The sequence below is a fragment of the Hippoglossus stenolepis genome, chromosome 24 (genome assembly GCF_022539355.2).
Source record: "Hippoglossus stenolepis isolate QCI-W04-F060 chromosome 24, HSTE1.2, whole genome shotgun sequence".
Taxonomy (NCBI): domain Eukaryota; kingdom Metazoa; phylum Chordata; class Actinopteri; order Pleuronectiformes; family Pleuronectidae; genus Hippoglossus; species Hippoglossus stenolepis.
In genome coordinates this window covers 5428808-5444161 of record NC_061506.1, presented here as the reverse complement: position 1 = coordinate 5444161, position 15354 = coordinate 5428808, and the positions used below count along the sequence as shown (strand labels likewise).

The following is a 15354-nucleotide window of genomic DNA, read 5'->3' as shown; positions in this document are numbered from 1 at the left end:
CTTGAATGAATGTTTTCTCATGAACAAGCACTGCCAAACTATTCCTCCACTGTTAGATCTTACAACTGTGAGTTTGTGGAAACTGTTGCTTTTTTTTTTTGCTTCGTGTATTTGTGTTGAATAGTTAGGCAATGTCGTCCTGAAAAGAAAGAGAACACTGCGGAATGCCAGACCGCCAACACTGCCATGTGGGAGAACTCGCCGCAAACAGCCCACGCCGTCCAAAAAGGAGCCCCAGTGCTCCCAATAGGAAAAGACACTAGAGTGCTTAGGTAAAAAAAGAAAAAATGGCTGAAGATAATTAATTTGAACTTGACATCTCACTTGTGTGTCATAGTGCTTCTTCATCCAGAGTCACAGTTTTAAAAAAGTGTATGTTGGAATAAACATGCTGTGAGAATTCAGAGGACAAATCATGAACAGAATCACAATGGATAAAATGCCGTTAACGTAGAGAAACCTGGATTTAACGTGACTCCTCCTGGTCATCAGACTGTGACCTGAAACCTCAGTGACATTACAGACGCAGAGACGCTGGGCTCTGATGAAGCCTGAGATCTCTACGATGTCTACAGACACTTTCCCAGCGTGTTTCTTTCTCATGGCAACATGTGCGAGTAACGATATCTGGGTTCACACTGTATTTTTATTTTAATTTTACTGTACAATAAATGTAGAATGACATTTTGCCAAATTCAAACCAGGTGCTAGATTAAAATCCAGATTAAATTGCTTTAAGAGGAGCTATGACGATAATTACCAGATGCGGACTTTAGCATTTTTTTAGGTAAGTACTACTGTGTATGACTGCAGCCACATAAAGCTTGTGTTACCTTTATGAATGAGTGATAGATAAAGAATCCTCACTCCTACAGTCTAGAGAGGAAGTTCTACATCCAGGATCTATACTTCAATACTCTAAAAGATTTTATGTCTCGTGTTTTATCATTTATATGAAAAAAGCACTGTTATTTGATACAAGTGTTTCAGGAGAGCCAACAGAAAGAGAGGAGCTGTCTCATCTGGTTACACCTCATCACAAAAATATATATTTATTATATTGTGAATGGGGTAAAGATTATATTCTGTCTAACTGATTCAAAACCTTGTGTGTGTATAAACATGAGTTATTATTTTTGTATTAATTCTGCCGATCACATAATTGTCAATGACTGAATTAAAGACTTTCAGCGCAAATACTATCAATTTAACTTGTATTTGTATAACATGTTTCTATATGTTGTGTAAATAGTCTTAATGGCTACAGAATGTTATTTTGGTTAAATATAGAACATGTTCTTAAGACATTGACTGGTTCAACTATTTTCTAAATATAAAAGATGATAACAAATGACAGATTGTAAAACACTTTATTTTGAACCTTATTTTTTTACTGCTTGTTACTTGGTTCCTTTATTGTAGTTTTTGGAAGAATTATTATTTTCATGTGAATTGTGTCATATGATTCAATAAACGAAAAAAAAGATTGTAAATTGTATATAACACCCAAGTTTATTTCATTTTCTGTTTAGTTTGCTTCTTACATATTAACCAGTGTTGGACAGTATCAACACTAGGAACCTTTGTGCGTGCGCCGCTGTTGTTGACGAGAAACGGACTGGTTTCCTTTACCCACAATCCTCGGCCGTTGATCCGTCCTTCCGGCTTCCGTCTCAACTCCGAGTCGATGTGAGTATTTTCTCCGGGGTTTTATTTCCCTCCAATCTGACGCCATCCTGCCACATTAAAGCTGTAATTCACCAAACATCACGTATAACTACACATATGATCGCTCTATCGTGTTATATCTGAGAGTTTTGATGCGGTTGAAAGTCGATAAATGTGATTAAAGAGGGCGGATGGTCGCGCTCGGATCCACGGAGCCCGGGTGGCTCCCAGGTGCCATTGTGGCTCATTCGTGTTTGTGCTGTCTGACCCACAGACGTGTCTTATTGTCAAATAGTTTAAATAATGGTGCCCGTGTGAATTAGTTTAATTCTTCATTCGTTCTCCCGTGTTTACCCGTTCGTTTAAAATAACGTAAGCCCCGCGTTAGCTTAGCCAAAGTTGACGTTAGCACTCGTTTCTCGTCAGAAATACTGGTGTCGGCTAGCGGTGCTAGCGCTGGACATGCTAACGTGCTCTCGTATACTAATGCTAGTTTGTTGCTGTGCAGATGGCCCCAACTAAGAAAGGAGAGAAGAAGAAGGGGCGTTCAGCCATCAACGAGGTGGTGACCAGAGAGTACACCATCAACGTGCACAAGCGCATCCATGGAGTGTGAGTACTGGGATCAGGACACTGGGGGCTGTGGCCATGTGGACTTAAATACACTTAAGTTAGTGTTAATGCATCTGATGTCAGTTTTAAATGATGCTCAGATCTTTCTGTTTAGATTTTTTTTAACGTGAGTTTGCAAACAGGGATAGAAACATGTGTGTCAGTGCTGAACACTGAAAAGTGCAGGTATACATTAGTTTTGCTTGGTGTCACAACAAATAATCACTCATTTACATTTGACACACAACAAACATTTCAGTGTCTTATAATAATAGTATAAAGATCCAGTGAACTGAGGACTTAAGTGTTATTGTTTGACCAGTGTCAGCATCTCTCTTTAATGCTGGTGATGTCTTGCAGGGGTTTCAAGAAGAGGGCCCCCCGTGCCATCAAGGAGATCCGCAAGTTCGCAGTGAAGGAGATGGGAACTCCCGATGTGCGCATTGACACTCGTCTCAACAAGGCAGTGTGGAGCAAGGGTGTCAGGTGAGATGATACCGTCAGTGCTCATATCTGAAGAATCAACAGCTTACAACAGCTTTAAGTTCAATTTCTAAAATGTTGTTTAGGTGTGTGTCAATGAAGGGCAATGAGTAAATGCCACTTGTTTGAATGCAACAGGTCTAATGTAGAGAAACAAACTAATTGGCATCTGTTAGCTTATTGTATCAATTTTTTTATTTACTGGCAACTTAATTTCACACACTATTTTGATGGAAAAACAGTGTGAAAATGCTGCTATCACTCAGCCTGACCATCAGCTCAGACGTATAAGAAGTTGTAACTATTTTTGCTTAGATCACTTTATCTTAAGAAAGGCTGAAGATAAGACATTGCTTTGCACAATGCCCCCCCCTTGACCTACTGCTGTGGTTACAGCATCTTGTTTATTGGGACATTTTGTTAGGTCGCTCAGTTTGGGAATGTTTTGACACTTACTTGGAGTCATGGCACAACTGCTGGCCTGTGAAGTTTGCAGCAACATATCAAATAGCTCACATTTGTATCTATTGCGTTGTTTTGCAGGAACGTGCCGTACAGGCTACGCGTACGTCTGTCCAGGAAGCGTAACGAGGACGAGGACTCTCCCAACAAACTGTACACCCTGGTCACGTACGTTCCTGTCACCACATGCAAAGGTAAACGCACTGTTCATGGACTTCTCCATTCAAATAATGAAGCAAAAAGTACATTTCATTAACACCTCACTCTCTCTTTCCCCAACAGGTCTGCAGACAGTCAATGTTGATGAAAACTAAATTTGTCCCCTCTGAGAGTGGAATAAATAAAACAAAAAGAGCTCTTGTTTTGTCTTTCTTTCTGATTCTGCAGTCGACTGAATGTCTGATTTGGGTTGTGTCTTAGGTTTATCTTTATATTACAAATGTTCCAACAGTAACCTGGTAATAAGTAGTAGCATGGTTATTTGTGACGTAATCATCGACCGACTGACCCAGTTTTGGCACGTCTACCTTAAAAGTGATGCTTTGTTTTAGTTGTCAGTAGTATGGAATCCTTATACAATTTTTTTTTTTTTTTTTAAATGGGACAGTTGAGGTCATCCAGATGTTTTGAGCACTTATGGACAGTCAGTCACAGATTTATCACAATCAGCAGGTAGGAAATGCACAGGTTGTTAAAAAATTGCAGATTTACTGCTTTGCCAAATAATGCATCTTCCTCCCAGGTCTCTTTTCTGACACTTTGGGGTCAAACACTTTTCCCAGCTGATAATTTGGGCTGTTTTGACTTTACATTTAAAATATTAATACACTTTCTAGTCTTAAAAAGGAAGAGGATGAAAATCTCAGCTATTAATCAAATATACAACTGCCAAATAATACATTCATACCTTTATTTCTAGATATCTATAAACAGAATAGCAATTTTTTAATGCTGAAATATCTGCTCATGAATTACATGGCAGCAGCTCTTTAACACAAATCCGTGTGATAGGAAAACGTGTTTTAGTTCAGGCATAATTTCATGGAGTTTGGTATTTTTCCACATTTCAACGAACTCATCAGACCAATCGCAAGAAAATGTGTCTTTAACTGGGTCTAATAAATAATTGATGACTCTAAACATTCATGAACAATATGCATTTGATCATTAATAAACACCAACAAAGGAGATTATATAAGTTTGGTATAGTTACAGGCGGAACTCGGGACTACACCGGGTCCTGTCCCTAACACGGAAGTAGGCGTGGCATCATGGAAACTGGGTTAAAGAAGAACAAACAAGGCGCAGCAGCAGGTTCAGCGTCTCTCCCAGAGTTTGAGCAGCTTTGAAATAGATGTAACTCCAATAAGAAGGTAAGAAGAAGAGCAGGAGGAAGAGGAGAATGTGTCTGTTGACTTTCACATGCGAAGCGAGAAAAACTAGCGTAGTACAAGTTGTCTGGGAGGGTCAGGTATGGCTAGTTGGTGAGCTAATTACAAGTTAGCTTCATTAAATACAGTTTACAGTTAGGCTACTGGGTGCGAATGAGTTAGCATATGGTGGCTAACAATAACACACAGTCTAAACGCAGTAATGCAATCATAATAATCATAAGCTATTGAATTAGCAGCTAAGCAAGGATGCACATGTAGCTAAGCTAACTCCATAACTTAACAGGGATATAACGTAGTGAGGTGCTAGCAAACCTTAAGGCAAGGTGACAGGTGTAGCTAATGGAAGGCTAACACTCATAACTAACAGTTAGCATCATTAAATACAGTTAACAGTGACTGCTGTGTGTGTGAATAAGTTTGTTAGCATTTGGTGGCTAACAATAACAAACAAACTTAGTGTAGTAATGTTAGCTTTTGGTCATAAGCTATCACATTAGCAGCTATGCAGGGATATATATATATCTATACATATATGTGTATGTGTGTGTAGCTAACTCTATAACTTGACACGCACATAACGCAGTGAGGTGTTAATAGACATCTACGTGGGGGGGTGCTAGTGTTAGCAATAGCATGCTATCCCAGGTAAAGCCTCCATGTGTGTGCAGGTGGGAGCTCGGCACAGTGTTTCCATGGCCCTCGGCTGACGTGCGGAGCGATGCGGCCCCACTGGCTGCTCCTCGGGGCTTGCGGCTGGGTGCTGCTCATCCTCATGTTCGTCAGCAAGTTCATCAGCTACAGAGCCGTGGATGGTGAGCTGCTGTGTCCTGTCGTAGACCGCCATTTGTTGTAGATACGATGTTCAACCAGCTCTGATTTGCTGTTTTCAGATTATGGAGAGAGGGTGGGTGGTCAGAGTTGGACTCTACCAGGCGCCAAGGTGAATCAACCCAGAGCAGATTCCAGCCAAGAAAAAGCTGCTCCCCAACCTTCAGATCAGGTGACTAATTTAAAAAAAGTTCTAACTAAACTAAGAACAATCATGTTAAAAACAAGGCCATCCCTCACATTAGTGTTGTTTTTGTATTTGTGTGTTTCAGCCGACTGAAGCACCCACACTGACAGATTGGCAGTCAGTCACCGATAAGCGGAATGAGCTGCTCTCGTCCATGTGTAAGAACAGCAGCCTCAGGAATTTAACTCATGTCTCCATCAGCAAGTTCGTCCTGGATCGCATCTTTGTCTGCGACAAACAGAAGATCTTGTTCTGCCAGACGCCTAAAGTGGGAAACACGCAGTGGAAGAAGGTCCTCATTGTGCTCAATGGTAAGTGTGGACTGGACAAAGGGAGTAACAATCAGGGATTCAAGTTCTTTGTTCCAGAAACTCTCAGCCAATCCCTGGTGAACTATGTGATGGGGGACTAAGTTTTTTCTGCAGAGCAGCTCATCTGAGTTAGTTTGATCTGCTCTGAGGATGTTCTGAGTCAAGTGCATGCATGGTGAAGGAAAAATGGAAACAGGCAAATACAGAGCTGGGGCAAAAGATTGATGTTTGGCATTAATTTATATTTATCTTAAAAAATCAGGGATGAAAGGGTGAGTTGAATAAAATAGTCAATAAGTGCACAGTTTGATTTATACACCATCGTCTGCGACACAACATTATTTAGCAGAATTTAATTTCCTTAATGGATGCTGAAGTGCTGAAATCCTATTTGTTAGATTAAAAATATAGAATATGTTTATTCAGTTGTAACCTGATGGGGACAAAGTGCTGCTGGCAGCAGGGAATGAAACTATAGATCAAATGGATAAAGATTTATGATTGTAACCTCATTGTCTGATCCAGCAACAGCCAAATGATTGTAGTGAATTGCAGTTGCAAGAGCGTCCAGGTTTAAAACTGAGTGCATCTTCATGAATCTATTTTTTATCTAAAAATTGACGTCATCTTAATGTCCAGAGACACAGTGTTTGAAAGACAGTGTATGGACCTTATTTTTAGCTCAGGATGAAGACTAAAAATATGAATCTTTTGAATTTTGCCTCAATTCCTGAACAAAGAAAATAATAATATAATAAAGGATTGACTGATGAACATCAGTTATGATTTTATGGGTTGGCTGCACACAAATGGGTAAAGTATTACAGCAATGCTCGAAATATTTCAAGGGTGAAGGTGCATTTGTTTTGTTCGCTGATTAAATCAATGATTTATGTTGTTGTTGTCTGCAGGAGGATTCTCCGATGTGAATGAGATCCCAGAAAACCTCGTTCACGACCACGATAAGAACGGCCTGCCCCGCCTCTCATCACTCACACCACAGGAAATAACTCACAGGTTAGTTTGGAGTTTTGGTGATAAATGATGACTGAAAACGAACAGTGTGAATTGATTTGCTAACATTTGGGTTTAATGTAAAGGGCTAGATTTATTTAAAGATTTTCTGATGGTCAATAAAAGTGCAGAAATGCTCATTGTTCTTCTCTGACTGTTTACCCCTGAAACCTTCTTTAACAGATTAAACACCTACTTTAAGTTCTTCATTGTGAGGGATCCTTTTGAGCGGCTCATTTCTGCATTCAAGGACAAGTTTGTGAAGAACCCTCGCTTCGAGCCTTGGTATAAACATGACATTGCTCCCGCCATCATCCGCAAATACCGCAAGAGCCACCGCGACAGCAGCCTCGCCGCGTCTGGCCTGCACTTTGACGACTTTGTCCGTTACTTGGGCGACGCGGAGGGCCGTCGCCGCTTGGACCGGCAGTTTGGCGAGCACATTATTCACTGGGTGACTTACGCGGAGCTGTGTGCGCCGTGCGAAATACACTACAGCGTGGTCGGCCACCACGAGACATTGGAGCAGGACGCCCCCCACATCCTCAAAGCGGCCGGCATTGACAAGCTGGTGTCCTACCCGTCCATCCCTCCTGGCATCACCCACTACAACAGGTCCAAGGTCGAGCACTACTTCTCCACCATCGGCAAGCGAGACATCCGGCGTCTCTTCGCACGTTACCAGGGGGACTTCCACCTGTTTGGTTACCCGAGCCCAGACTTTCTACTGGACTAAAAATGATTAATAGTGACTAAAATGTTTTCATATGAATTGTCTCAACATCTTTGGCTCACTGAGACAGAGGTGTATCGTAGCTGAGCGACTGAAAAGGCTTGTATGCAGTAGATGGCGCACTGTAACCTTGTTGCTCTTATTTTAACCACCTTTGTTGGAATAACTGACCGGCTGTGGCGACGCTGCCTATATTTGCAGTCGCTGGAAAAGTGCTGCCTCATATTCGAATATTTAAAAGTGCTGTTACAGAGACGGGAGCTGGAACTGACAAAAAGGTCAATTTAACGATCAAATCCAGGTCAAATAGAGAAAACCTTTGCTACCTTTTATATTTATGACAGTTATATGTCAGAGACTCTTATAATGCCAGGGATACAGGCCCGAGACCCTGTAATGTAGCTATCATATTGCACTGTAGGGATCACCTGTTACAATGACTCATCCTGTCAATGAAAGCTGTGAACAGTGCTACGACGTGTTTCTTCAAATTAGTCTTTTCTGTACCTCTTGCGCTAGACAAACGCTATGATGTGTGTATCAGGGAGTAAAGCATGATTTTAACGACTGATTAATGATCTTTACGACCATTTTTCAACTTTTCTATCTTTATCATTGTTTTTTGCTTTATTTGAGGCATACTAACGTTTCTATAACACTAAATTATTCTTAAAATGTCATTAAATTGCATCAAAATGGTAAAAAACAGACCAGAAGACCTTGGTCGCTCCCTGATTCAAAACTGTAGCTGCTGTTCTAGTCGCTCTGCCTCGTTCACTCCATTTATCGGCTCTGGGATGTTGAAGGAAAAGTTGGTACTGGATTTTTAAAGGCTTGTTTTATTTTTTTTCTATAACAGAAAGGTACTGTGTAAATGTTCTTAACATGACCTGCAACTCAACATTTGTATTACATGTTGCTATTTATAATATTAACTTTCTGACTAGTGGCACAAAGAAGCGTCTCGGTTGTAAGACGCTGCAGCCACCTGGAGACCGTTTTGATCGACGGGTTAGTAATAAAGCTCCATGTGGAAGAGTCAGATTTTAAATTTCTTTGTGTGTGTATTTTGTTGTTTGTTGCTGCAATAATATCCCATCACCACGAGGTGGCAGTGTAAGCCATTTTTAAACTTTCCTGCTCAGTTACCACAAACTGCTCAGCACACAGACTAAATGTCACCACACACACTTGAACCATGGGAATCAGGGCAAAACAGTGACTTCATCGCTGTGTGTCAGCAGAAAGCAGTCCGGGCCAGTGGGAGGAGAGGAGGGATTTTCTTTATCGGTGTCACTGCTACAAGATTTACCTCTTGGCAGATGGATTTAAGTTGATTTACAGAGCTTAAGCGTTAGTTAGTAACTGTGCAACCTTTAACCTTTTAACCTGTGTGTGTGTGTGTGTGTGTGTGTGTGTGTGTGTGTGTGTGTGTGTGTGTGTGTGTGTGTGTGTGTGTGTGTGTGTGTGTGTGTGTGTGTGTGTGTGTGTGTCTCTCTCTCTCTCTCTCTCTCTCTCTCTCTCTCTCTCTCTCTCTCTCTCTCTCTCTCTCTCTCTCTCTTCTCTCTCTCTCTCTCTCTCTCTCTCTCTCTCTCTCTCTCTCTCTCTCTCTCTCTCTCTCTCTCTCTCTCTCTCTCTCTCTCTCTCTCTCTCTCTCTCTCACCCTGCCTGACGTGTTTGTCCTGTCAGTGTTGACTTGAGGTTTGTTTGACCAACAGATCAAATGTGTGTGTGTTAGACCTGGGTTATTAGAAATAACTGAAACACTGCCTCTTGCTATTTTTTTTGTGTTTTTGTTGCAAAATACTGTGGATTGCAAAACGCAACACAACGAGCGCCAGTATATGATAGTACTTATTTTATATTACTTTAAGTGCAGTGCTACAAGGCCTTTTAAGAGCTCACTATGGTGCACATTGATTTGCTATGACGGGAAGCTGAGGCTGCAAACACACACACTCACTCACTCACATGCTTAACAAGATCATTCAATGCAGCAAACTGAATCATCACTGACAAAACCCTCATGTCGTGATAAAATCTGACTGTTAATATATTAATTTAGCTGTAATTCACTTTTCTCAATTGAAAAGTCTAATTCTTAAAGTCATTATTGTACATTCGGCTCCATTATTAATGATGATGTGAAATAATTATATTCATGCACAACATCCCTCCTGAGGTTGCTCACATGCCACACCCATGATTACAATATTGACAGGGAAGTTGCATGTGCACGAGGATGCTGTGCCTCCCCCGCCCTGGCTGCATGTATAAAATGTATAGATGCTTATATACAGGCTGATGTGAGGGTGTAGAGTCAGTTATGAGCGATGCATTAAATAACCTCGGTGTCCATGCTCGGTGGAAACGAGGCCCAGCCCTTTTCTTTCTGCGCGAGGCCGACCGGCTTCTAATCTGTGTGCGGTTCTCCATCAGAGCTGCGTCAAGCTGGACGGAAGCAGCCGGGCTGCAAACGGAAAACATCTGATTTAGCTTTCAACGTAAAAGGAACTTGGACGCCCAGTGTATCAGAACAGCTTGGTTACCTCATAATAAAATGTCTGCCGGGAATGTAACTTGTATATGCAGCACTTTTGCACTAGATTTTTAACATATTTTCCTCACAGCTCATTTCTCTAAATAGAAATGTAAAGTAACAACTTGTTCTTTAAGTGTTTTTAAGTATTTTTATACTGTTGTATTTCAATTTCCTTACATCTTATATCGGAGTACTTATTCCCTCTCTGGTAAATATGGAAACACTTTGATAAAACACAGGCATCAGGCCATGGACGGATTATCAGGACCACAGGCCCGTCTCTGCAGACCTCCACCCACACTGTACTATTACTACTATTACTATGTACTAAAGGGAAAACCACAACCACATACATCACTTTGAAATCACATTTTCACATGTCAGCAGGAAAGGAAGGGTCAAAATATACTGTCTTAATGCATCGGATATTAGAGCATCACATTATTTAATCTGCTAATTTACAAAGCGTCACATATATACTTCTATATAAAACATAGTGATGACAACAATTAAGTTTAGAACTTAGTACAGAACAGCTCGGCACAGGTAACCAAGGCTAAAGAATAATTATACTACTAATACTACTAATGATAATGATAATGATAATGACCATAAAAATGATAATACTGCTACTAATAATGATACTACTACTACTACTAATATTAATACTAACGATAATAATAACCATAATATAAAACTGCTACTACTACTATTAATAACATGACAATAATAAAAATACTGATACTACTACTACTAATAATAATAATAATATTGATACTACTATTACTACTACAACTACTACTAATAATAATAATGAAATGATTCAATTAAATTAAATTAAATTAAATAAGTCACATCTGTCAGACACTAGAGAGCATTCTTTCAGAGCCAGGCTTTTATTCTGAAGGTCCGCAGCGGAAGGCTAGGCTCCCCGTGCTAGCTCCTCCGACACCCAGCGGCCAGAAGCGGCAGAGAGCGGACAGGGAGCCCGCTGCTGCCACCTCAACATGGAGTAGCCTGAGCTCCAGCGGCTGCTGCCCGAGAAGCGGACCCCACGGAGAGGAGTGCGACGCGGCCTCTGCTGAGTTCCCCACCTCGCCCGGAAGAGCCCCGCCGATGCTCCAGCGGCGGACATTTTTCTGCAAACGCGACGGGAAGCTCGGCTTTTATTTGAAAAGATGGCGAACGACTCTCCGGCTAAAAGTCTAGTTGACATAGACTTGGCGTCACTGCGGGTGAGTGGAGCCTCTGAGCCTGGTTTTCTCTACAAAAAATCTCTAATTCCACATCCCTCGATATTAAAAAACACACGTCCCTCGGCTGAGGCTAACGTTAGCTAGCTCCAACCTGCTCTCCCCGGCTGCTCTCGGCTCGAAAATGACCGCTGAGCCGTAGCGAGGTGTTGCCAGTGTCTGCTTTTTCCTTTGTTCGGGATGCATTTGGCATGTAGGGGCGAGCAGGGCGCAACAGCTGGCTCACCCCGGACTGTACCGTCCACAAATCAAACACACCGACACCCCTCATCAAGCTTCATACCCCCCCCGAAAAAACTCCCATTTCTGTGTTTCTCTTTTTCCAGGATCCAGCTGGGATATTCGAATTGGTGGAGGTGGTTGGAAATGGCACCTATGGACAAGTATACAAGGTTGGTTGCAGGCGCAGTGCATGGCCCGTCCTGGGCTTCTCTGCACAGCCACTGTTTTTCTGTCCCCATCCAGCCGGGGAACAAAGGGAGTGACAGGGTAACACACATAGGAGGTGTAGCTGGGGCCAACACAACACATTAGACACGGGCAAGCTGGGAGAAAGGTGTGATATTACAGATTCTGGTTTGTTTTGGTGTGTGTGTGTGAGAAAACAGGGGCTGTGGACTGTTCAGCTGGGAGTGTCTCTCTCTCTCTCTCTCTCTCTCTCTCTCTCTCTCTCTGTGTGTGTGTCTGTTTAAAGAGTGAATCAGACAGCCTACAGTCTGATGCATCACCGGTCTTGCATCACCTGTCGAGGATGGAGAAACAGTATCAGCCACAATCCAGATCCTGCTGAGCTCACGTCTCTTGTTTTTCTTATTATCTGCGGGTTGATTGCTTTTCTTCTTTCTTTTCACAAACCCCCCCAAAAAAAAATCATATCCTGTTTTATAAAAAAATCAGGACTTTTCCAGTTCACTGCACGGGAATCCCACTCTCTCCGGACCATCTGCTCCCGGTGTCACATTTCTCTGCTGAGAAGGAACATTGCGGCTGTTGAAAGATGCAGCCGAGGAGGCAGAGGAAGACACAGCGAGCGCTCGTGTTGAAGTTCAAGATGTGGCCTTGGATTGGAGAGTCAATCTGTCCTGAGCTAATGCTACAACAGGGCCTTGTTTTGTTGTCATTTCTGCAGCTGGGCTAGCCAGTGGGGGGGCTCCATTTTGTCGCCTGCTGCCATATATGATGTGTTAAGATTTGTTAAGCGCCGTTAATAGGCTCGTACTGGCGGGGCTCGCCAAAAAAACATCAATTTGCTCGCACACTAAGCAGCAAGCTAAGCTGAGTATTTAATTCTAACAGCCCTCAGTGCTCCAGTGACCTGCATTCAATCCCCCAGTGCCCCAAACTCCCAGGATCCCCCGCCTCCGCTCACACAGTGAAATCTGCATGCATGTGCTCACACTATAACCACACCTGAAATCAGCTCTGAGGAGGAGTGGATGATTGTCATTAGGAAGTGAGATGCCCGCTCGCTATCTTCCCACCAGATGGGTTTGAGCCGGGCGTGTGGGACAGAGAATTACTGCATCTCCCTCTCTCTCTTTTTTTTTTTTTGTGTCCCCTTTTAATCTCTCCCTCCATTCACTGTCCAGTGTTAATTCTATTTGCGAGTGCGGCTGTGTGGGAATGGAGCTCGTACAAGAGAGGGCTGTCAGATTAGCCTGCAGTTGACACAAAGACACGGCCCAACGAGATAAGCCAAACCGTCTATAGGGAAGTCATCGCAACACTGAAGCTTGCTGCAGCAGCATCCTGTCAATCAGGTGTCGATCAGTGTCATGTTAACCAGTTTAAGGAGCATGTGGCCTGTGTACACGTGCAGTTTGAGAGTGTGGTGGTGGTGGTGGTGGTGTGGGGGGGGGCTGCAAGTGGTGGAAGAGCAGCTGTCTGGCTCCAGACAGAACCTGCACTCTCACAAAGCTGAGTTTGTCTCCTCGCTCTCGTCGGGTCTCCCGGTCGGTCAGTGAGTCAGTTGGAGCCACAGAAAGGAGGCGTTTGTCCGCAGGGTTTCAAACGCCAACCGACTGAATAATCACAACAGGCCCCCCAACTGAAAACGGGGTGGAGTTCTCTTCTCCCTCGGAGGCTTTTTTCCCCCTGCTTTGTCAAGCACTTGGTCACAGTTGGCAAGGGGCCTTTTAAGATAACACAATGTGACCACGCTTCTTTACTCTTTTGATTTGTGGCAACTTTTGATTCCCTCTAAACTTGTATGTTGTTCATGGGGAAGCTGAATGTTTGGTTGTTAGATTTCACATTTGGAATCACATGTACAAGTGCAGTTTTATGCCGTACAATAAGCTGATCATAATACAATCATCAGTCACGTCCAAAGGCTTTATTACTCATTCATAATACTCCTACTACAATAACGAATATTTGTTGATACTCAGAATTGGCGAAGGGAAATAGTTTGGCTTAGACATGATGACATATTGATATATTTGCCTCCCTGTTAACCACAGAAAGCTGGTGTCAAATATCTGTTCAGATTTTATAGCCTCATTAATTTATACTATGATTACATAGTTTGATTAATATTCAATTTTAGATTTTAGCGTTATTGCATGGCTGCTTGTGTTTTAAACATAGACTTCAGGAAATTTCAATTTGGACATACTGTACATTAGTGTGATTAAAAACTACCCACAATGCCAAAAACGTTATTTGATAAAAATCTGACGACTGTCCCATCCTCTACCATGGAGGAGGTAGGGTTTTTAGCTGCAGACAGTCACCAGGGAGCAATTGAGAAGCAGTAATGTCATCGACCTTTATACACAGTCCATGGATTAAACATTCTAGTATTGTTATTGGTCCTGGAACTCTGCTATTAAATTTGTTGGCATAGTATGGAAAAACATCAAATAATACCTACTGAGATGAAGAGCATTAATGCTGACCGAGCATGAGATCCCACAAAAACCTCTCTGTGACTCTCCGCTGTGTTTCTTGTACCTTTTACACTCTATCCCAGAAAATGAAAGGAGCTGCTCTCTAAGACTTGAAATCCCGGGTCCCTGTGACCACGCTGTGCTGCTGGCGCTCCAGCTTCATGCTCCATGCCAGGAGGGCAGCCGTCGGCCCTGGAGAGGAGCCAGATTACTGTGAACTTCTAATAAACACAGCGCAGCAGAATTTGACTGACGGCCATAATGAAAATTATGTTATAGCTTAAAAAGGCTCCTTTTAGCTCCAGCCAGCTGGTTGACAGGAGTGGGAAGCATGGATCAATATGCAGATTGAGTCTCCAGAGTGATTAATCCGTTTGAAAAGTGCTGCAGTCATTTACTTGTGCTAAAAACCAAACCATAAAGAGACTTTATTGCAACATTATCATATCATTTTGAGACTTACTTGTAAAATGTTATTGCAGTGGGCCATTTTGAATTTTGCAGCTGCAATAGCATAACCCCTCTTATTGCATCTTAAGCGAAATTTATTAAAGCTGGGGATGGTAACATATTTTCGGCGTCATTGAGCAACACATCCATAATAACCTTTCAGCATAAAGGGATCTGAGAGAAAACCAGACTATTGCACTCCCTCCAGAAATCTCGCCCGTGACTCCCATTGGCTGTTTGACTAATTGGCTGCACGTCCCTGCGGTGGAAAGCCTGCCCTGAATCCTGCAAGAAAAGGTCGCTACTCCAGCTTTGGCAACAACTGCTCACACGGCGTAGCAACCTAAAATAAGGACGCATGAAATACCGAAACAATAAAACGCAGTAATACATGTGGGGGTCATCTGTCACACGTGTGTATGAAGCGCTTGCATCTGCCCGTGGAGGGAGAGTCTCCATCCCAAAACGTTCACGTCCTCAGGATGAGACTTAAAACAGTTTGTTTAGCGTCCCCACTCGCTGCAGC

The 15354-nt window shown here is 42.5% G+C and overlaps 3 protein-coding genes across 16 annotated transcripts in view; all 3 read left to right on the top strand.

The window, feature by feature from the left end:
* Positions 1–1587: 1587 nt before the first annotated feature.
* Positions 1588–3579, top strand: rpl31 (ribosomal protein L31). The gene is made up of 5 exons (XM_035150215.1): positions 1588–1689; positions 2177–2280; positions 2641–2766; positions 3307–3419; positions 3508–3579. The coding sequence occupies exons 2-5, from the start codon at positions 2177–2179 to the stop codon at positions 3537–3539; spliced, it is 375 nt and encodes a 124-aa protein (XP_035006106.1). The 5' UTR covers positions 1588–1689; the 3' UTR covers positions 3540–3579.
* Positions 3580–4457: 878 nt separating this feature from the next.
* Positions 4458–8743, top strand: chst10 (carbohydrate sulfotransferase 10). Of its 2 annotated transcripts, XR_004694866.2 has the most exons (7): positions 4458–4598; positions 5288–5431; positions 5510–5619; positions 5720–5945; positions 6857–6962; positions 7143–7813; positions 7855–8743. XR_004694866.2 is itself a non-coding variant. In XM_035150214.2 (6 exons), exons 2-6 carry the CDS (start codon positions 5338–5340, stop codon positions 7693–7695), a joined length of 1089 nt encoding a protein of 362 aa, XP_035006105.1. In that variant the 5' UTR covers positions 4458–4598; positions 5288–5337; the 3' UTR covers positions 7696–8743. The 2 variants fall into 2 exon arrangements, 1 of the variants encoding a protein (XP_035006105.1); XM_035150214.2 differs by having other exon boundaries at positions 7143–8743.
* Positions 8744–11173: 2430 nt separating this feature from the next.
* Positions 11174–15354, top strand: part of LOC118103379 (mitogen-activated protein kinase kinase kinase kinase 4) — a 30333-nt gene continuing 26152 nt past the window's right edge. For 6 of the 13 annotated variants that reach the window (XM_035150254.2, XM_035150249.2, XM_035150252.2 and 3 more), the window contains exons 1-2: positions 11175–11469; positions 11814–11879. In XM_035150254.2, coding sequence (XP_035006145.1) covers positions 11413–11469; positions 11814–11879 — 123 coding nt within the window. In that variant the 5' untranslated portion in view covers positions 11175–11412. Of the gene's footprint in view, positions 11470–11813; positions 11880–15354 lie in introns of all 13 variants that reach the window. The other 7 variants (XM_035150245.2, XM_035150242.2, XM_035150243.2 and 4 more) reach the window with 2 other exon arrangements.